Genomic DNA, 21,378 nt, shown 5'->3' on the forward strand with positions numbered 1-21,378 from the left:
GGGCACGGGAAGTGGCAACCGCACGCTGGTTGGACACAAGATGGCGCTGTGCGGCCGCCTGCTGCTGCTGCCGTTGGTGCTCGTGGTTCTACTTCCGGTGACCCGGCCACGCCCCTTCGCCGCTCACCACCGCCCACCCGCAGGTGAGACCACGCCATTTGGTTCACTGTGGCCTGACACGGATTGGCGGGTAGTCCGTTCTTTACATGACATGGACAGGTGACCAGTCCATTGTTTGTCTACTCGTTTCCTGAAAATGTATGGCGACCAATCCAGGGATAGATTGCAGGCCTAGCGAAGAACTTGTGAAACTTCTTGAAAGTACTCATGAGAATTCTTTGTCAGCAGGGTGTTGGCCCACCGAGACTTCCTGTCCAGACACATGAACAATGTGTGTGTGCGCGCCGCCGTGTCCATTTTGAAAGCGAAGACGCCTTATGAGCAACGATTGGTCATCACGGTCACATGAGAGAAGCGGACAAACAGCCGGAAACAAGTGCTGACACTTGAATTTTGTCCTTTCAGTCGATCTGGAGACTGTATCGTCTGAGGATGAGGAGGATGATGACGAAGACGAAGACGAGTCGTCATCGGAGGAAAATGAGCACGCCGACGATGTGACAAGCGGCAAGCAGCAGCAGCGTGAGTCGTGACACCTGACGTTCCTCTTCCTCTATCTTTTTGCTCATCCTCTTCATCATCTTCCTCTTCGTGACGTGGGTCCCCGCATATCCGTCAAAATTCTTAAAGGCCTCCGTTGCCATTCAAATGTCTTCAATCACTCTTTCAAAAGTGTTGCTAGCATGAAAAAGTCAGACGAGCTGGTCAACACAAAGATGACGTCATGGCTATTTCATAACGAATGACGTTGCTTTTCACTTGCGTTTCAAATGCACTTCAAAAGTTGAACTTACCGCAGCGTGCGTGAAGACGGTCCTCTCGTCCTTTTTCCGTAGCGTCGTCGTTAGCGTCGCCGCCCGGCTGGTCGTCTCCCGGCATGGCGAAGACGATCTACGCCCTTCCCGCCAGCCACGTGGCCAAATTCCGTTGCCGGGCAACGGGAAGCCCCACCCCTACGCTGGACTGGTACAAGAACGGAAAAGATGTCAGACAACTGCAAAGACTCGGCGGCTTCAAGGTGAGTCGACGCGTGCGTGCGGACGTGTGGACGACTGCCGACTGACTGACTGACTCACCTCAGTTCAAACAACGCGCGTGGACACTCACCCTGGAGACGGTGTTGCCCTCAGACAAAGGAAACTACACGTGTGTTGCACACAACACGCACGGACGCATTGAACGACTCTTCGTGCTGGACGTCGTGGGTAAGATCACATGACCACCACGCCCCCCAAAAGCGGTACGTCTTTGTCTGGACGATGAAGTTCATTCCTGACCAGACAAAGGCACCACATGATCACATGACCAAGAGGCCGCCGACACAGGGCCGCCTGATCACGTGATCATCTGATGACGAGCGTATCCGAGTAACGCGGTGGTGGCGGTCCGTCCTCAGAGCGCCTCGCTCACAGGCCCCTCCTCAAGGCTGGCCTTCCGGCCAATCAGACGGCGGTGGCGGGCGCCCGCGTGGAGTTCGCCTGCAGCGTCTTCAGCGACCTGCAGCCTCATGTGAAGTGGATCAAAGTGGACAACCCGAGCCGCCTCGTCGGACCCCACGAACTGCCCGTTGGCCCCGTCGTCAAGGTGCCATCCGCGCTGCCGCTTCATTACAGTTTTGTCCGTTTCCCTTCACTACAACAACCGCGTTGCATGAGCGACTCGGCTCCGAGGTCAGTTGCGTTTGTGTTCGTTCAGGATGCGTGGGACGAAGACCCGCAGCTCCTGACGCTGACCAAAGTGAGCGCCGCCGACGCCGGCGAGTATGCGTGCGTAGCCGAAAACGACATGGGCATCTCGTACCAGTCGGCCTGGCTCACCGTGCTGGAGAGTAAGCGAAACTTGCGACCAAAAGCAAGATGGCGGCTCTCGTCCGTCTTCCCTCCGGTGTTTTGATTTATGGTCTGTTCTCCAGGCCCGCAACTTTCCCACAGCTACGCTCAGATCTTCTTCTACTGCATGGGCTTCTTCATCGCCGTCACGGTGACCTTCACTGCCGTCATCTGCAAGCTGTGCGCCGCCCCAGGGAAGGGCGTCGCCCCTGGCAACCAGCTGGCCGTCCACAAGCTCGCCAAGAGGGTGGCGCTCAAGAGACAGGTGACCGCCGCCGTCGGCGCTAGTAGCTGGCAGCGCGGGTGGGAGAGAGTCACATGTGGGAGTCTCAATTCTGAACTTTCAAGATTCATGAAATTTTAAGCTAGTCTGTGTAAGCTAGCTTTAGCACGAGTCAGACATACTGCAATTGTTCAAAAATAGCCACGTACCTCGGGCCTTGCTAACAGCCGAAAGCGTTCCTCGCAGGTGTCTCTGGTGTCTTCGTCGTCCATCTGCTCCAAGAAGTCTTCCGTGCGTCCGTCTTGTCCTTCCAGCGGGACCACCGCCGGCACGGCCACCACGTCCGCCGACTACCAGCTGCCGTACGACCTTCAATGGGAACTTCCTCGTGAGAGGTGAGTGACGGGTACGCTGCTTCCTGTGGGCAGTTTGCATGAAATCTTCTGCGGGTACTCAGGCACGTTCCAAACACTTGTTGGCATTAGCACGTAAGCTAAATTGAAGATTCTCAATGTGAACACCAGATGGCGCCAAATTGTTACCTATTGCGATTTATGTGTTTCCTACTTGAGAGGAGTCATTCACTTAATTATTAGTCAAACCATTTTTGCTGCAATCAGTAAGAGAATTGTTTTAAACTAAATTTTGGGTGTGGAATCCAAAACTGATCTCGTTCTTGTCCGCAGGCTGACGCTGGGCAAGCCGCTGGGCGAGGGTTGCTTCGGCCAGGTGACCTTGGCCGAGGCCATCGGCCTGGACAAGGAACGTCCGACATGTGTCACTAAGGTGGCGGTGAAGATGCTGAAAGGTGAGCGCCGGCCTTACGCTGGTGTGCGTGGTCCCGTCCTGACTTGCACTTACCACAGCAGACGCCAGCGACAAGGACCTGATGGACCTCATCTCCGAGATGGAGTTGATGAAGATGATCGGTCGCCACAAGAACATCATCAACCTGATTGGCGCCTGCACGCGCGACGGTGAGCCGGTCGTCAAGCCCAACGGCGTTTGGCAGAGACGAGGACACCAAGCGTTGACTGAAGTCCACTTGAGATAACCTGACCACAAGGGGACTTGACTTGGGTCTTGGTGGAGATGGGATCAGGTCTGTGTGCTTTGTGGTGTTCCATTGGTCAGGGCCGCTGTACGTGGTGGTGGAGTACGCCGCCCGGGGGAACCTCAGGGAGCATCTCCGCGCACATCGCCCGCCCGATTCCGAGTACTGGCGCCCTTCAGCCGAGATGCCGCGGGGTGGCCTGGATCTCCAAGATCTGGTGTCTGCGGCATACCAGGTGGGCCGCGGAATGGCCTACCTGGCATCAAAGAAGGTGATTCGATGACATCACCAATGCAGAGCCAAGAGTGGCAGGAACTGGTTTCATCAGGAACTCTAGTGAAATCAGGAGAGAGATACAAAAACATAACTTCTTTGTTCAGTGCGTCCACAGAGACTTGGCAGCCCGTAACGTTTTGGTCACGCAAGACCTCGTCATGAAGATCGCAGACTTCGGCCTGGCCAGAGACGTGCACCACTTGGACTACTACAAGAAGACCACCAATGTGAGAAGTCTGCGACACACCAGAACAGAACAGAATAGTCCAGACTACAACAAGCTGAGCCAAGTCAAGAAAAGACTAGAGCATTCTGAACAAGGACAGTCTAGATGAGACAAGAACAGATCAGAACAATCCAAACCTGAACAGTCTAGCCACAGCAGACTGATCCAGCGCCAGAACGGAAACAATCCAGCGCAGACCGGACAGGACAGTCATTCCTGGGACAATCCAGATGAAACAAGAGTAGACTAGATCAGTCCAAACTGGAGTAGTCCAGACCAGAACTTAATAGAACAAAACACAAACAGTTCAATCCCGATCAGGTCAGTCAAGTCCATTGCAGACCAGACCAGAACAATGCAAACTTGAACAGTCCAGACAAAACCACTGAGGAGGAGAACCCTCCAGATCAGATAGAACTGCTCCAAAACAGCCAAGAAGAGACCTGCAGAGTCCAACTAAAACCACTGCAGACTCGACCACAACCACCAAAACCAATCTGATTCTTGTGTTTTTGTTGTCCAGGGTCCTTTGCCTGTCAAGTGGATGGCGCCCGAAGCTTTGTTCGACCGCATCTACACGCACCAAAGTGACGTGTGAGTTCAACATTAGCAAGCATGCTAAGCAGCCATCACACGCTAGCATTTCGAAGCTTGGGAGACGTGAAGTGGACTGGATGGCGTCCAACTGGGCTTTTCTTGTGGCTCAGGTGGTCTTTTGGAGTCCTGATGTGGGAAATCTTCACGCTGGGAGCGTCTCCGTATCCTGGCGTCCCAGTGGAGGATCTCTTCAAACTTTTGAAGGAAGGCCACCGGATGGACAAGCCAAATGGATGCACACCACTACTGTGAGTAGCCACCAGCAAACGTACGCACCTGCTATTTACATGAGATCTTGTCATTAGTGCCTGTGAGAGGGTTTCAGTTGAATCTGAGTGTGGTTAGCTAGGTTCAGTTGCCTGTGTTGAATTTATGAATACGTCCATGAAGGCCTCTCTTTTCCACGCTCACATTGTTGCTCTCTATTGTATATTAAAACGAGACTAAAAGCACTTTTTGTGGTCTGTCAGCTATGAGATGATGCAAGACTGCTGGCACGCAGTCCCCTCCCGCCGGCCCACCTTCCCGACACTCGTCCAGCGATTGGACATGGTGCTAACGTCGCTAGCCAAGCAGGTAACTGCCGTTGCCAGCACGAAGCCCGTGATGCTAGTGTTGCAAGTGGCTAGCACTACTAATCAACAGCTCATGATGATGGTGCTGATTTAAGAGCTAATGATGCTAACAGCTAGTATTGCTAAGTAACAGCTAATATCGCTAACATCGCTAACAGGATCGCAGCTGTCCTTCCACTTCTGTTGTTGCATTGCTGGGTAGTTAGCCTTTAGCATCATCATGGTGATCAACTTGACTTTTCCCCCAGGACTACCTTGACCTTTCCGCCTCCCGCACCCACAATTCTCTGCTGGTCTCCTGCCCTTCCAGTACCCCCACATAGATGTGCCCCTGGATCATCATCATCATCATCATCATCATCATCCAGGAGGTGGAGCTTTAAAGCAGGAAGTACTCTGTGCTGTTTCTTGTTGATAACGTGTAAATATTGTCAATACTTGTGAATACTTAAAAAAAAAAAAATATATATATTACTGATCGAATTTTCTTTTGAAAGATTTCAAGTTGCAAAGATGAAAATAATCCAACCAAAGAAAATTCATTTTCCACAGGCGGTACAGATGCCCGAGGGACCAATCCACAATTTTTCAGGATGTGCCCAGCCATTGAGCAGTCCCCCCATATTGTGTGATCCATGGATCGGACAATATGGAGGGACTGGTCAAAAATCCAAAATGCCGTTTTTACTTGCAAGTAAAAATGGCATTTTTGATTGTTTGTCACCCTCCGGTGGCTCGTTTGGGTAGTACACCTGCATCATGCCAAGGCCATCTGAATGCGTCAACATTTTTATTTGGCAAACAAAAGTAGCATTACGACGCTTCGTGACCGGCACGAAGACGCCGTCCGATGCATAAATTAGCAGAAAGAGGAAAGGAAATATCAGGCCAGGGGTGGGAGGGTCTACTGGTGGTCTACTGGTGGTACTGCCGCCTCCTGGTCGTCCAGTGAGCGCTTGCGGGCGAAGAGGTGGGTGGGATCACGACCCCGGAAGCCGGGCTGCACGTTGAATACGGGCACGTTCCTCCAGGCGGATGGGTCATCGAATGGGGCGGCGGCCTGCCCCGCGTTGCACTCTTTGGTCTGGACCATCTGCAGGAAGGTCTCCATATCGGGCCCCAAACGACCCACCAGGCCCGAACGCACCGCCGCCACGGTCTGCTCGTCGCACGCCTGCAGCGTCTGCAGCAGCGTGCTGTAGTACCTGCGTAACACACACCAATACGTTATACTTTATCATCGTAACATACTGCAGGCAACGGGGAAAAAAATTGCATAAAATTAGTGCACTTGGACGCATCACAAACAAGGGGAAGCTCCCTCCACGCCAGCAGGGGGTGACACACTTTACATCTTGTCATGACGACGTCTGCACAGCAAGACGTGACGGTACGCAGATAACGCCTTGCTTGTGACGTTACAGGTTACGAAAAAACATTTGTGGTCACGAGTAACATGGAACAAGTAACGGTTTTACAAGTTATAAGCATGTTAGGTGAAGGAAGCGTGGCAACCTGTTGGGGAAGTGCGTGGGCACTTGCACGACATCTGCGAAGGCCTGCGGGTTTTCACGCGCCACGCTGCAGATGTCGTGCGTGATGAAGCATTCCTCCTGCACCTCGGCGATCATCCTCTGGAAGATGTTGCAGCGGCGGATGGTTTGGAAAACTTTACTGCCGATGCCCTGGGCCACGCAGTGCAAACTCTTCTTCACGAACATTTTGCCCTAAACGCCAACAACACAACAGGCGTGTGGCCGTCAGCCACGGACGGCGCTGCTTGCACGACTTGCAGTGTTGCGCCACTCACGAGAGTTAGGCTTTCAATTGAGGGTTTAAAAAGGAAAAAAAAAACTTGGGATAGGGTTTCAAACACAGGGTGGGGTTTCAAATTAGGGTTTGAGAATTAGGGGAGAGTTTTTAATAGGGGACTGTTGTAAATTATGGTTGGGGATTCAAAGTAGCGTTTTCATTTAGGGTTAAGGTTTCAAACTTAGGGTAGGGTTTCACTTTAGGGGTAATGGTTTGAAGTAGGATTTGAAATTTAGGGTAGGGTTTCAAATTATGTTTAGGGTTTCATAGTAGGGTTTGAACTTTGGCATAGCTTTACAAACCTTACAGTGGAGTTTCAATCCAAGGTTTTAAACAAGGGCTTTGGTTCTGAATTAGGGTTTGAAGGTAGGATTTGTGTTTGAAATTAGGGTTTCAAACTAGGGTTAGGAATTCAAAGTAGGGTTTGAAATCAGATTTATGGTTTCAAATTCTGATGCTTCCAAATTCAGGACAGTGTTTCAAATTGGGGTTCGGGTTTCTAATTCAGAGTAGGGTATTGATTCAAACTACGGTTTCAAACTCAGGTTCGGGTTTCAGAGTAGGATTAGGTCTTGAAAGTGGGGTAAGGTTGTTAAAAACATTTTAATTTAGATTTTAATGTAAGATCAAGTTCTCGAAATTGTCAGTTGAATCTAGGGGTAGCATTTCAAATTAGGGTTTTTAAAAATCAGGTTAGGGTTTCAAACTAGGGTGATGCTTTGCAATTAAGGTTTCAAGGTGGGGTTGGGGCTTGAAATGAGGATTTGTCACCTCGGTGTTGAAGGTGGCGGCGGCCTGCAGGAAAAGCTCGCAAATCTCGTGCATCCCGTCCGTGTCACACGTGGAGTTTTCCAGGCACGAGAAGAAGCCGCAGCCCACCGCCACCGCGCCATTCAAGCAACGTGCCACCTCCGCTGCCAAACAAAACACGCCGCACGCCGCCTTACTCGCATCAAATCCAAAAAGCAACTCCCATTCATTCACAGGACATGAGAAGGTGTGGCTCACCGGGGCTGTTGGAGGAGAAGCGGGCGCGGCGCGTCGCCGCCTCTTCGGCCAGCGGCTCCGAGCACCACGCCGACGCCGCCACCACCGCCACCGCGATCAACAGACGACAACACCACGACGAGCGCCACATTTTCAACCAGGACCGGGACCCGAGACCAGAATGAAGGTTTGCCGGCCACGCGGCCGCTCCCTTTATAGGACGCCGGCTCGACTCGGGCCAATGGGAGCCCGGTGACGGACGGCCAACGGCTCCTTGGTGACGTCGCGGGAAGAATGTTCCGTTGGGCGGCCGTCACATCCCGGCCATTTGCATTCTGCTCACGTTCTTCCCTGGGGGGGTGCGTGGCTTTGGTCCGCTGGAGTGCAACCACATCGGGGGCCTTGCACGCACGCACATTCTCACACACAATAAAAGTCACATATGCTGTACATACATCACTAAAATTATCCACGCACACTCCCAACAAAAACAAAATACAGTCTTGAAAGACGCACTCACAGTCAAATGACAGTGTCCATATACCCACACACGCAAACTGACACAGTCCCATTCGCCCGTACAAACACACACACACACACACACACCACCACTGTCACACGGATACATCAACAAAAATACACAAACGCACTTTTAACGGTTGGCTAAATGCTAAAAAGAGCAACACAGCAAACGTGCACCCACAAACCAGTGGCGTGCGGTGAGGTTCATGGTGGATGAGGCACTGACTCCTTTAGTGTCAGATTTACAAATATATAAAGCAAAAAGGGTAGCTCGTTCAATTGGCTAAACATTATATTTGCGACATGCAGATATACGGCAAGCAGCACGAGCCAGTTGCATGTATCAACCCAGTTTGTGATGATTGCGCAATGCAGAGGTGAGGCTCTGCCTCACCTGCCTCCCCTGACCGCACGTCCCTGCCACAAACAGTCCTACAGCGCACCGACCTAAACACACTCAAAAAGTAGGAGATGCTCTCCCAAACGCATTCACGGCCAAGGCACTTTGGATCGTCACACATTTATCGCTTTATTTTGGTCGCTAATGGAGGCCGTTCCTAATATTTTGACTGATGTAAAACGATCCACCCAAGGCACGAATCGTGCCGGCGTCAAGAAAGATCGAGCGTACCTAATGAAGGGGCCGCTGAGAGAACACGCAACACACGTGGTCAGAGTTCAAGATCGGTCGTGCTCTGTTGTCATGTGAGCGTGGAAAAAGTGCTGTGTCTTATCAGCGCCGCGAACAGGAAGCGGCGACCTGTGACGGTCAAGGGTCGACGCACTGCGCGCTAACGGCAACGCGCGTCTTCACAACCTGCAGGCAAACGCACAGACACACGCACAAAGACGCATGTCTACACAACCCACATTAAATACAAACTCCTGCAGAAAAAAAAATGATGCCAGGCCCCACAAAAACACATTCATGGAACTGAACAAACACGCATCCCCAAGCACACATCTCGTGCGCCATCAGACTAATCCGGCCTGGTGGCACATTTGGTAGAAGTGTCCTTGTTGCTGGATGAGCCGGGCGGGGGCGTCCACCTCCACGATGGCGCCGCGCTCCATCACCATGATCCTGCGGTCAGAACGGAGGCTCAACACTCACCGCTTTGCATAGCACCAAGTCACCACAATGCAGCACTGCTCGGGTAGCAACCGTTATGGCTCACCGGTTTTCTGGCTCTGGTCGTGTGACGTTCACAAGCAAGTTTAGCAATTGTTTCGAAGGGGGATTTTTTTTTTTTTTTTTTACGCACTTAACTGTCTCCATGGCTATGCGGCCTTAATGAGGTTTCATGATTTGCAACATTTTCTGAAGACATGAATGGCATTGTTGGATATTCAGAAATGTTCTCCGATTTCCCATGAAAACGAAGCCCAATCCATCTTTGTCTTTTTTTTTGTTTTTTTTGTTGGCCAATGTCACTCAAGCTGTCGGTAGCGTGAATGCCACCGGAGGAAGTTTTTGCTACCTTGCTGCAATACGATATTTTTTTTAATCGCATGTTCTCTGTGTCTGCATTTCGGAGTGTCTTCTCCTGACCTGTTGCAGTCCATGACGGTGTTGAGTCGGTGGGCGATGGTGAGGACTGTGCAGTGGTTGAAGTGAGTCCGGATGGTGGACTGGATCAGCTGGTCCATCTCCAGGTCCACAGCGGCCGTGGCTTCGTCCAGGAGGAGGATTTTGCTTTTCCTCAGCAGAGCTCTCGCTAAACACAACAGCTGCCGCTGACCGACACTACCCCCCCCCCCCACACACACACACACACACACACACACACACACACACACACACAGTTTGAAAACAATATTTTAAGCACTCAAAATGGATGCTCTGGTCATTATAATTTTGCATGTTTTGTCTTGGTGTGAGGATAAGAAAGTAGTGCCCGTTCCGTTGTTTTTCAATTCATGGATCGATGTCCTTTAAGACTTTTGAAAGATCCGCAGGAACCTTGGGCAAAGTAAATCATCAGCTCCGTTGCCGGAGCGCCAGCTTGCCGTTGGGTTTTGGTGTGTTGCGGCCACGTTTACGAACGGTTCGTACCTGAGGTTCTCGCCTCCTTCGCAGCACTGATGCTGCAGCTTGTCGGGTAGCGCCCGCACAAAGGCGCTGAGATGAGCGAGTTCCAGCGCTCGCCACAGCTCCTCGTCGGAACAGTCGTCGAAAGGGTCCAGGTTCATCCTGAGGGAGCCGGAAAACAGCACCGGATCCTGGTGGGGGGCGGGGTCACAAAAATCAGCGTTCAAGATTCATCAATAGCTTATTGGTATTTCCGTTAGGAGCATGACCACGGAACAAATTGCTCGTATCTCAGGGCCACAAGGCAATAAATGAGGAGCATCAGGGTGCAAAAGTCTTTGGCCGCTGTGAAATTTGCTGGCGAGTTGAGTCGTCCATGCGGAGGCTCACCTGAGGAATGATGGTGATCCTGGAGCGAAGATCCCGAAGGCCAAGCTGAGCAATATCCACTTCATCGATGTAGATGCGCCCACTGGCCGCTTCCAGAATACGAAAAATTGCCAAAGCCAAGGACGACTTCCCTGCTCCCGTCCTTCCGACGATCCCCACCTTGTCGGCGGCAAAGGCAAGAGCATTAGCGTTAGCATTAGCACTTGAGCCGGGATGACGCCGCCGAAGGAAGCGCCAAAGTTGCGGCCAATGAACAATCACATTGAACACATTCGACCAGCGATGACGACTCAAGCACATTCCAAAAGTGTTTCGCCGTCTTCCACTCCGTCACCTTCTCTTTGTCTTGGATATTGACGGAGATCCCCTTCAAGGCCCAGTCCAGACCTTTCCGATACTGCAACCCGTAGTCCTCGAACTGGATGCTCCCTGTCGTCGGCCAATCAGCCGCGAGGTGAGTGTTCTCCGTCAGCCAAGCTGCCTGAAGAGTCGCAAGCCGGTTGGGGACAGTTGGGACCGCACGTGGCGCAGATCGGCGCGGTGCAGAAGCAAACCTCTTTGGGCGTGTTTGCGTACTCCTGGACTCGCTCCACCGACACGATGTTGTTCTCCACATCAGTCCAGGACCGAACGATCCAGCTCAGAATCCCGGTCACCTGCATCGCAAAAGTAAATGGATAGAAACTTTTTGGGGGTTTGGTGAAACGGTGAGTGTCTTATCAAGCAGTTGCGTGTCCGAACCTGAAGCGAGTGAGACAGCGCCAAACCCACCACGCCAGGACTGAGCTCGTCCCGACTTCGCACCGACAAGATAGCGGCAGCCAGAACCAGAAGATTGCCCAGAAACTCCAGATTGACCGCCAGCCATCTGACAGACAGAAATGACTTTTTGGAAAACCAACAGAGTGGACCTTTTTCAAAATGCAGGTTGTAGTGCAATGTACCTGGTCGCCACAAATCGCGGGAAATAAGCTTCTTGGTTCTTGTCGATGCGACGCTGGGCCTGCTGCACAAAACGTTTCTGCTCGCCGAAGGCTCGGATGACACAGACGCCCTGCACCGTTTCGTTGAAGTGACTGTAGATGGGAGAGCGACTGACCGCCTCCAGTCGCCGCAGTTGACACGACGCCGCCACGTAGAAGCTCTGCAAAGCCGCACAGTGAAAAACGGCGTCCTCCTCGACGAGGCGCAGAGGCCGGGGCGGAAAGAAGGCCACCTGGATGAAGACGTAGAGGCAGGCGAGCGGGAGCAGCACCAGGCCGCTGAAGGGCGTGGCCACCAGGACGATGATGCACACTTCCAGGAGCTTGAACAGGTAGCCCAGCATCATCTTGAGGCCTTCGGGAATCATGCAGTCAATGGCGTCGATCTCCTTGGCGAAGCGGTTGAGGAGGTTCCCGCTGGGCGTCGTCTCAAAAAAGGACATCGGCGAACGCAGGACGTTGTAGAGCAGATCGGCGTGAAGGTGGCGCGAGGCGACGATCCCGCCCAGCGCCACGGCCAGCGTCGTCCCAAACATGGCCAGACCTGAACAACCGGCTGACTGTCAAACTTGGAAATGATGTCAGGAAATTTTCGACTTGTGGGGCCTGCTTGAAACAAAACAGCGATGGCTGATTTTGTGTCTTTAACCCTTTCATGCACCCTGTAACCTGATAACATGATAAGCAGTCCACTGTACAGTGAAACTCCTCTACAACAAAACCTACATGGGCGGAAATACCCCCTACTGTGAAAAAACCTTCATGCATTATTAACACCATTCCCATTTTCCTGCCCCCCATACAACAAAAAAAAACCCTGTTGCGTTATACGAAATCTTTTTCTCTGCTCTTGCCTCGCGACGAGAATCACTACAACGAAGTCTAATCCAACAGCGACCTCTACTGCTTTGTTCGGAAACGGCAACAGCAACCACCACACTGGTTTACACATGCGCAGTAGTCCAGGAAGTATTTGTTATTGTTAGTTTCAGACGCAGCAAGAACGTTGCATTGCTAAAATGACTACAAAATGGACCTTTGGAGGTCAAGCAGCTAAGAAAAAGAAGAGCTCTGATGCTGGAAGAAAGGGGAAAAGTGATCAAAATGAAAGACGGAGGAAGCAAAATATTATTATCCAAGAAATTGATGTAAGTGAAAGTGAATGCTGATCGTAAATTTCGCAATTTCTTCCCCTTTTTTTCTTTCTACACTGACTATATGATGTGTCAAATAAGTGTATGCTCATACTTATGCACTATTCGAATACAAATAAAGAGTACACGTACGTTTGTGTGGACGTGTACACATACGTGTGTGTGTGTTTACATCTGCGATCAAATTTGCTACAGTGAAAAACTCCCTGTTGTGAATAATTTCTTGCTGCAAACATGATTTTGTTGTAGAGGAGTTTCACTGTAGTAAGCGCTGTGCCTGAAAGTGTTAAACAGCGTCTGAAAAATGGCCTCATTAGTCTGTCTTTCTTCCACTAACATTCCAATTCTATCAGCTCAAACTTCATTTTGTTTTTTTTTGTTTTTTGGGTGTTCTCTCGACTAACCTACCAGAGCTACTAAAAGCACAAAAAAAAGGGCGTCTCGGTAAATCGAGCCCTGTTCCAAGGACCAAAGCGTCTTTGGCATCGTCAAGACCAAATTGCCAGAAAGGCATTTTTGCCCAATGCTGAGATCTTGCAAACGTTGTTCTTGAATATGCGACACATCAGAACCTTGAGTCAAGCCCAGAGCTCCAAACACGCTGAGTCTGAGCATATGATCCATCTGGGTGCCGTTGACGGGGCGGTCGTCGGCCCACAGGCTGAGCCAGTAGCTGTATGCCAACGAGGCGGCCTGCTGGAAGGCGCACAGGAAAACGATGGTCATGATGAAGGACAGGCCCACGGTTCGGAAGTAGTCGCTGTATACTTGCAGCTTCACCTGACAACAGAAGGCAGACGTGTCTGTTTTGTCTACGTTAACTTCCCGTCTGCCTCTTGATGTTTACGCGCGGCTCCTAAGTGGTCTAGCAACGTGGAAATTCCAGAGTGTGCTTTTTTTTTTCTTCCAGAATGACAGATGTTGCGCTTTTGTGACTTGAAAACGACTCACTCTCCCAACGTGAGCCTTGTCAGGCTGGGTGAGTTTGCCGGAACAATCCGAAGGCAAGTCTTCGTGGAGTCCCACCACCTGAACGCTGGCGCCGCTCATGTCGCAGCTGAAAGCAGGGCAAGCGTGGGACGAGTTAGGGATGGACATAAAAATGCCATACGCATGTTGTCTAAATAGTAAAAGGATCAAATACGTTGTTACCTGATGAGCTGCTCCTGAGAAAGATCAATAGAGTAGTCAGTGAAACTCAGGCGGGACAACGACTTCCTGCTGACTACAAAGACAAAAAAAAAAAAAAAAGCAGCTCCCGTTTCACCAAAGCCACGTTCCGAGATCTTTTTGCCGTCGTCCTTTCATACCGCGCTTGTAGGCGGAGCTTTCTCTGGGCTGATTCCCGCTAAAGTTGTGAATCAATTTGGCAAAAGCTCCTTTGCGTTCCAACAGCTGCAAGTACGAGCCCATCTCGGAGACGCGCCCCTCCTCCATCACCAGCACCAAGTCGGCCCTGGACAACAGGCTGAGGCTGTGGGTGACCAGCACTCGTGTCTAAAGCAAAACAAAAAGGCAAAACCGCTGTTCCCATGTGGCGGCTCGGAGGAAGCGCGACGCGGGGACGAGCCTGCTGGTCCATAAACGTGAATTTCATCTAATTTCACAGACCCTGGTGAACGATTTGTTTCAGCACTTGGTGAGTAATTCAAATCAACAAAATGTGGCTTTTGTTTTGCTCTCTCTGGCTTCACCAAAATGATTGCAGCCATGATTGCGTAACTTAACTGCTTTGCCTTCCACTTCCAACGGTTGCTTTCTGTTAGAGCGAACATGCACTTGAGGGTGTGAGTAAATCAGGCCTTGCTCCACCTTGCTCTTCAGAAGTCCTTTGGGTCCAATGACTCGATCGAAGATGTGCCGGCCCACGTGCGCGTCGACGGCGGACAGCGGGTCGTCCAGCAGGTACACGTCGGACTTCCTGTACACTGCTCGAGCCAAGCTTATCCTCTGCTTCTGACCGCCGGACAAGTTCAAGCCCTGCGTTGCGGACAAAGTGTCATCCTCACCCGTCCTGCGCCGGCGCAACGCGGCTTTCTACCTTTTCCCCGATCTCGGTGGCGTCGCCAGCCGGGAGTAGTTCCAGATCCGGCAACAGAGCGCAGGCTTCCAGGACGCGGTGATACCAGCTTTCCTTCCTCTCCAGGCCGAATAAAATGTTCTCCTCCAGCGTGGCGTTTTGAATCCAGGCCTGCTGAGGAACATACGCCACGGAACCCTGCGGAGAGAGCCAGGAGAAAATTGGCCCAATTTTAGACAAACTACAAATGGTGACCCAAGCTCATTCCATAGCACCGCCCACTTTTTTTTTTTTTTGGGCGCAAAACTCACCCTGATCAGGACGGAGCCCCTCCTCCTCGCCATCTCTCCCAAGATGGCCGAGAGCAACGAAGACTTTCCCGATCCGACGTGGCCCACCACGGCCACCAGTGTGCTGCTTTTCACCTTCGTAAAAGATTGAAACGTTTCCGGCGACTGAGTTCACGATGCTTTGGGGGCGAGTTACCCACTGACACACGAGAACGTATATTACGCATGTGCATTGGTGTCCATGTGGCTCATTCACCAAATTCAAACAAATAATAGAACCGGAATGTATTACAGTGGTCATCCTTGGGGAGAAACACAAAGTGCCCGAGTACACACAAATTCATCTAAATTGCGTTGACTCACTCTAATAAATTGTGCATATTGATGATGGAAAGAAAAAAAGCAAAAGCCGAAAATGTCTGGGTGACCCTCCTCGTAATGGCGGCTTGGAGGAAAGAATGTAAACCAACCTTCAAGTTGATTCCCTGCAAGCACGGCGCTCCGTCATGGCACCAAGCGAAGTGCCCGTCTTGGATCAGAACTGCGTCGCCGTCTGAAGAAGACAAAGTGCGTTTGTGTCCCGGTGAGATCCGATGACGAGCAAGGAGCAGACGAGCGAGTGGCTCTGTACCGTCGGAAAGGGGAAGTTTTTCCACATTGTCCGACTTCAGCTCGTCTTGGCACAGGAAGTTCCCCAAACGTCGGAGTGAAACGAAAGCCTGATGGCCCCACAGAGTCAGAAATGACTTGGCCGGGGGGGCGCTTTTGCATTTGCCAACTTGCCTGCAATGTGGTGCTCATGGCGAAAGGAAGCTGACTCAAAGGAGTTTTCAGGATGTTGATGAGAGCGACCGACACAAAAATCTTCTGCGCGTCCAGAACGTTGCGCTCATCAATCAGCACGTAAACCGCGAACACGGCAAAGGCGATCTTGGAAGAGATGGCAGATTCACCACGAGTCCAAAACCAAAAGCCACTTGTCATTGGACTCATACTGGAAAGAAAGCTCACCAGGAAGGAGGAGGAGTTGAAGGAGGCAAGCGAGACCGAATAGAGGACTTGCGACTTCTTCAGGGCCTCCAGTTCGCCGTCTCGCAGGATGCCGACGCGACGCAAGAAGGCGTTCTCCCAGGCGTAGAACTTGAGGATCTTCACCCCGCTCACGATCTCGTTCATCAGCTTGATGCGGCCGTCCATGAAGTCCAACTGTACTTCCTGAGGGCAGCGCTTTCCCGTCAGACTGCGTCGCCGCGGTAATAACGCCCCACCCCCCGCCGTCTGCCCGGCGACCTCACCTGCAGCTTGCTCCGCAACTTCGCGATGAGTCCGTTCAGAGGGAAGATCAGGATGACGGCGCAGATGCCGGCCAACGCGGACAAACCCAGCAGCTGCCGATCAGCCGACAAAACTTGTTAGTTACTCGGATGGGGACTTGTGGCTAGGAAAGCTATTTTGACCCTCTCTCAATACTGTACAACAACCGCGAGAGCGATTTCGCTTACGTTGGACAGGAAGTAGAAACACAAAGCGATCTCGATGGGCGCCACCCACACGCTGTTGACGTAAACCACAAAGTCCATCATCTTCTGGGTGTCCACGGAAATCAGGTTGATGACTTCTCCCACCGTGCACTGACGGCGAGCGGCGCTGCTCATCACCAGACACTGACGCCACATCAACACATTGCGGCAGTTTGCATCGCTTCCCAAAAGGTCAAAACGTGTACACAAGGCGCAGAGAATGAATAGAAGCTACAATAGCGGTTGCAGTTGCGTCATGCATCCACTAGATGGAGCTATGCTAAAGGGAATACAATACAATACAGCTTTATTTATAATGCGATGCATTCCGTCAACTCACACTCCGGTGGCGCTGGCAGGGTCCTGCCAACTCGATGCCGATGACGCCGCCGCTTACCTTCCTGTAGACGAGGGCCATGACGGCGCTCTTGAGCCTCATTCCGAGCGTGAAGCATCGGTACATGTACTGATGGTTAAGCAGCGACTGGAGGCAAGACAAGAGGAAGAGCAGGCCGGCGAACAGGAAGCCCTTCCACATGGCCGCGTCCTCGTCCCGCATGAAGCCCAGCAGAAGACTGCGCCCAAACAGCATTAGCATTAGCAATTACGCCGCTTCTATGCCATTCACATATATTAAACTGAATGTTACAGTCAGCGCCCCTTCCATGGCGGTAAATTGCCGTAGAACTGCTGTAACATTGATATAGATAGATCTCTGCCGACCAACCTGAGCACCTGCGGGACAGCAAACATGAAGGCGTCGTGCAGGAGGAGGCACAAGGTCCCCGTCAGGAAGTAGGGCCCGAAGCTCCGCCCCAGGGCACGCAGGAGCAAGGAAATATAGCTGCGCTTTTTGGGGGGCTTCCTCAGCAGCCAGCTTTTCTCCGACGTCGCCGACGGCCTTCTGATGATCATGATGAAAAGGCATTTGACAGGAAAATTGCAAACTGATCCTTGAAGGATGCCAGCAGTCGACTCGTCCGGACATCCAATTTCATTTCACTAAGTAGTTTGTGATATTGTGCGACACTTAACTTAAAAAACTGTTACAAACTCGTTTGATGTCAACATTCTTTTTTTTTTTTTTTTTGTTATTCAATTTGAAAGTGTCCCCCTGGGCCGAACTTTGTTCACACTTTCTTTACTCCAAATCATCCCTTTGTTCAACTATTAATTTCAGCAACAATCTGTCAATTCAAGTCGGTGACATTTTTTTTTTTTTTTTAAGTGCATGTCAAAGGTAGTTTCAAGAGTTTCTTTCTCACCGCTGCTCGGCACGTTTTTGCGTCCAGGCGGCTTCGAGCTCACTCATGATCCGCTCCGACGAGTCCTGGTCGCGCAGCGTCCACAAGTCGTCTGCCTGCAGGGGGCGCCGGAAGCCCCGAATCACCAGACTGCTCGGCGGAAAACGGTGTTTTTCAGATCGGGCGCAATAATTCGTCAAATTTAATTCAGCGTTGGGGTGCTAAAGCCATTTATTTGTTGACATTATTGTTGTCATCTGATTGATGTTTCTAGCACACAAACAAGCATTTGCTCTCACACGGGAACACACCCCACAGCAATCGCGACAACCGTCTGTGATTTTCCTACCCGCTGAACCAAAAAAAGAAAAAGTTGGAAAGGAAGGAGGCATCTTCTTCAGGACATGGGTTCTGAAATGAGAAAGCCAAACAAAACTAGCAAACGTCTGCGGGAATCTGCCACCAATAAAAATAATAAAAACCCAATCGCCCTTTTCGCTACCACAATGCGGCGGGCGCCGAGCGGTCGCCGGTCCGAGAAGCCGCTCAGCACCACTTGGATGACTTGAAGGGAAAAACAGATGAAAAAGGCCACAAAACGGACGCCGTCTGACCAAAAGCTCTGAAAAAAAGAGCGCATGTTAGCATGGCCGAAAGAAATGGCTTCACCAAGATTGGATTTTTATTTATATTTTGCGAGCATGTGTAGCCACGTGCCTGCCAGACTTGGCAGCCAAGTGTCAAGCGCACATGAAGGTTTTCGGAGCCCCGCGTGAAATGAACATGGAAAATTGCCCGTCGGACTTCTGTGACTTTTGGCAGCTGACAAAAGGGAAAGTCAGCATATCACAACTGTTGCTATGAATGAGGCCCTCCCAGTTGGCAAACAAAACCAAAAACAAAGCGGATTGAACGTAACCACATACAGCTTTGGCTTTGGAAAAAGCCTTTAGCTTGATGCTAACAAACAATGAAAAACATCATAGCCAAGCTAACAAAAACTAGCATTGAAGTCGCAGGAGCTCTCGTTGCAAAGTTAATAACGAATATTTGAACACAAACTGTCGCAATTGTCAAAATATGTATTTGTCATTTTCTGCACAACAACTCGCTGTGGCTAACTGTAAGTGAATCCACGCGCATTGACACGTCGCAATTATACTGCCCCCCTGGAGGTCACGATGCGTACACACAGGAGCAACACATTGTAGATTTCAGTTTGTCAAATTAAAGCCCAAAAAAAAAGAGAACGTGTCAATTTGCAAAGTCTTCCAGACCTGATCAAGAATCTGCTCCACGATAACCTTGAGAGGAGGGACAGCGCAAAGAACCAGAAGAGTCCAGAAGAGGAAGAGCAGGACAGACGAGCGGGTGCCTTTTCTCCTCTCTACGTGGACAACGACGACGGACAGCACCTGGCGCGCACACAACGTTTTCAAATGCCGTTTGGAGCATGGTGGCGTCGGCCGGCGACGGACGTGACCCACGAAAGTGAAGGATCGGACGAGCGGGCCAAGCAAGAAGACGGCGTGAGTGTGGAGTTCGTCGTTCTTCTTCACCAGGAGGTAGAAAATCTCCAGGAGACTCAACGACGCCAGACTCAAGCTTAGCAGCTGCAAACAGACGTCACGTACTTACGCGGGAAAAATTCATGTGATGGAGCCTTGCGTATTCGCCTAATTGTGGATTTTATTGAATTGTTTTTAACTCATTCAACATTATTCGTGGATTTTTTTTTCTTACCCAATCGGCCGCCTATTTACTTTTTCCCATTAAAAAAAAAATTCCATTCTGTGGCTATTAGAAGGGTTCATACGTTGTTGTCGGATTGTCAATATCTCTACTTTTTGACCCTGAATCGCTTTCTTTCTTCATGAAAATTTTTTAAGAGGCATAATTTGTTCGGAGATTTTCACCATGCGCGTTCTTTGGGGCCGAACTGACTGTAAATTGGGACGGACCCCCCCCTCCCCATTTTAGCTACCTATTTACAATACAACTGTGAAACATGGCGAAATTTGGGAAGCCCCCACAGCTGCTTTTCAAACTAGGCGGCCATCTTACTGTCTTGGTGCAGCACAGTAATGAGAGCGGGAGGGGCTGTCGCCGGGGTCGAAGATGCAGGTAGAGCAGGTAGAGGGGACAGAAGGTCCACAGGAAAACGCACGGCAAGCAAACCAGGACGGTGTGTTGGAAGCACTGCGTCAGGTCGGGCTTGCTGGTGTACCACGTCACGTTCCAGTCCTGACGACAAACAAAAACAAAGCACCGTTTCACATGATTTCACAAACGCTGTTCAAAAAGTATCACCGCAAGTCATGCAAACAAAGAAGAGCGTCACAACTATTGGAACTTACTCAATAAATCTTCCTTTGCAATGGATGATGAAAATCTGCCTGTGAGTAATCTGATGTGAGTCTATGCACTGTTTGTGTTCAAATATCAGTTTCATAGTGTTAAGTACCGCAACGTCAATGCTAGTTTCGTTAGCCTGTCTATGGCACTTTTCATTGGCCGTCAGCATTAAGCCAGAGCGGTGTCAAACTTTTAAGCTTTTTTTTAACAATTGTTTACAAGTCTTTGTTGTTGAAATTTAATGTGAGCATGACCCCACATCCCAAAAACCTTTGCCGTGTTTAACTTACCCACAAGGGATCCAAACCGCCCAGCCGACACAAATCCTCCATGACTGGTGTCGTCCCAACGGATTCCGCAACAATTTCCGAGCGGCCGCAGCTTCGACTTTTGCTTTTCAGCACTTTCATTTTGTCACACCGTCGTGCCAAATAACATGCGTGTGTCACGTATGTGACACATGCACGCACACATATATAAACGCATGCGCTCGCACAGCCCCACACGCACTTACCCTGATTTCCTCAGTGTGTTCAGGGAAAAGCAATCAAGTCTTACTATGGCACCATCTTGTGGTGTCTGTCAGCTAATTACGTTAAAGTGAGTTACAGGCGTTTATTTCAGAAAAAAAAAGACACCATCTCAAGGTATACTGGTGCTAAGAAACTATGTTGAAGTGTTTCTTTTTGGGGGAAAAGTGCTTTGAGATCATATTGAAAGATGTTTGTCTCAAGAACGATGGCATTTACACGTGGGCTGTGATTTGAAGCCATCTTCTGGCATTTGGGTGTCAAGGAACGTTGTTGAAGTGAGTTGAGGGGTTCCAGTTAAGAATGAACAGTGCCTGTGGTGGTCTTGAAAGAATTTGTTGCAAAGGAACTGTTGGGAGTGAGTGGAGGAGTTTCAGACAAAATTATTTCACTTTTGAAAAAGTTGACTCTCAGGAATTCCAGTGCCGAGGAACTAAGTTGGAGTGGAGGAGTTTCAGTCAAACAAAAACGGTGACCATCTGCTGACATCTCAAGGCAATCCTAAAACTTTTACAGGGAGGGGTGTCGGTTGCTGGTGGATGTTGTCACTTTACACTAAACGTAGACTTTCGAGACTGCAACCACTCCCATTCAAGTCACATGACTTGGTATGGAGCTACGCTTCGCCATAGCGAGGGA

At 50.6% G+C, this 21,378-nt stretch overlaps 3 protein-coding genes across 4 annotated transcripts; 1 reads left to right on the forward strand and 2 right to left on the reverse strand.

The window, feature by feature from the left end:
- The first annotated feature begins 1 nt into the window (after position 1).
- LOC147191880 (fibroblast growth factor receptor 1-A-like) lies at positions 2–5,357 on the forward strand. Of its 2 annotated transcripts, none has more exons than XM_086134551.1 (16): positions 2–143; positions 526–642; positions 957–1,138; positions 1,202–1,325; positions 1,517–1,704; positions 1,816–1,948; positions 2,033–2,214; positions 2,419–2,567; positions 2,859–2,980; positions 3,039–3,149; positions 3,307–3,497; positions 3,607–3,729; positions 4,252–4,322; positions 4,436–4,573; positions 4,796–4,901; positions 5,149–5,357. In XM_086134551.1, exons 1-16 carry the CDS (start codon positions 41–43, stop codon positions 5,221–5,223), a joined length of 2,115 nt encoding a protein of 704 aa, XP_085990677.1. In that variant the 5' UTR covers positions 2–40; the 3' UTR covers positions 5,224–5,357. The 2 variants fall into 2 exon arrangements, with proteins under 2 accessions (XP_085990677.1, XP_085990678.1); XM_086134552.1 differs by having other exon boundaries at positions 3,042–3,149.
- A 316-nt stretch (positions 5,358–5,673) lies between these two features.
- LOC147191881 (stanniocalcin-like) lies at positions 5,674–7,904 on the reverse strand. Its single transcript, XM_086134557.1, has 4 exons — positions 7,721–7,904; positions 7,484–7,626; positions 6,416–6,627; positions 5,674–6,105 (listed from the first exon to the last, which is right to left on the reverse strand). The coding sequence occupies exons 1-4, from the start codon at positions 7,848–7,850 to the stop codon at positions 5,805–5,807; spliced, it is 786 nt and encodes a 261-aa protein (XP_085990683.1). The 5' UTR covers positions 7,851–7,904; the 3' UTR covers positions 5,674–5,804.
- Positions 7,905–8,030: 126 nt separating this feature from the next.
- On the reverse strand, positions 8,031–20,541 carry LOC147191882 (multidrug resistance-associated protein 1-like). Its single transcript, XM_086135617.1, has 29 exons — positions 20,500–20,541; positions 19,919–20,098; positions 19,342–19,467; positions 19,132–19,269; positions 17,876–17,970; positions 17,338–17,514; positions 17,008–17,185; positions 16,593–16,754; positions 16,386–16,478; positions 16,102–16,305; positions 15,874–16,020; positions 15,722–15,809; positions 15,561–15,643; positions 15,112–15,225; positions 14,822–14,998; positions 14,593–14,760; positions 14,091–14,277; positions 13,933–14,005; positions 13,732–13,837; positions 13,353–13,560; positions 11,860–12,170; positions 11,588–11,787; positions 11,385–11,511; positions 11,198–11,299; positions 10,978–11,124; positions 10,644–10,802; positions 10,278–10,444; positions 9,774–9,968; positions 8,031–9,305 (listed from the first exon to the last, which is right to left on the reverse strand). Exons 1-29 carry the CDS (start codon positions 20,539–20,541, stop codon positions 9,197–9,199), a joined length of 4,263 nt encoding a protein of 1,420 aa, XP_085991743.1. The 3' UTR covers positions 8,031–9,196.
- Positions 20,542–21,378: the final 837 nt, after the last annotated feature.

This window comes from Hippocampus guttulatus, chromosome 17 (assembly GCF_054856545.1).
Source record: "Hippocampus guttulatus isolate MCC_2025c chromosome 17, RoL_Hgut_1.0, whole genome shotgun sequence".
In the NCBI taxonomy this organism is placed as follows: domain Eukaryota; kingdom Metazoa; phylum Chordata; class Actinopteri; order Syngnathiformes; family Syngnathidae; genus Hippocampus; species Hippocampus guttulatus.

Coding starts and splice junctions, on each gene's coding strand:
- LOC147191881 (XM_086134557.1), bottom strand. CDS start 7,850: ATGTGGCGCTCGTCGTGGTGTTGTCGTCTGTTGATCGCGGTGGCGGTG. Junction 7,627..7,720: donor CTTCTCCTCCAACAGCCCCG/GTGAGCCACACC, acceptor TTTGTTTGGCAG/CGGAGGTGGCACGTTGCTTG. Junction 6,628..7,483: donor CCGCCACCTTCAACACCGAG/GTGACAAATCCT, acceptor GTTGGCGTTTAG/GGCAAAATGTTCGTGAAGAA.
- LOC147191880 (XM_086134551.1), top strand. CDS start 41: ATGGCGCTGTGCGGCCGCCTGCTGCTGCTGCCGTTGGTGCTCGTGGTT. Junction 3,730..4,251: donor ACTACAAGAAGACCACCAAT/GTGAGAAGTCTG, acceptor TTTGTTGTCCAG/GGTCCTTTGCCTGTCAAGTG. Junction 4,574..4,795: donor AATGGATGCACACCACTACT/GTGAGTAGCCAC, acceptor GTGGTCTGTCAG/CTATGAGATGATGCAAGACT.
- LOC147191882 (XM_086135617.1), bottom strand. CDS start 20,541: ATGGAGGATTTGTGTCGGCTGGGCGGTTTGGATCCCTTGTGG. Junction 16,021..16,101: donor TCAACTCCTCCTCCTTCCTG/GTGAGCTTTCTT, acceptor ATCTCTTCCAAG/ATCGCCTTTGCCGTGTTCGC. Junction 14,761..14,821: donor CCACCGAGATCGGGGAAAAG/GTAGAAAGCCGC, acceptor TCCGCAACGCAG/GGCTTGAACTTGTCCGGCGG.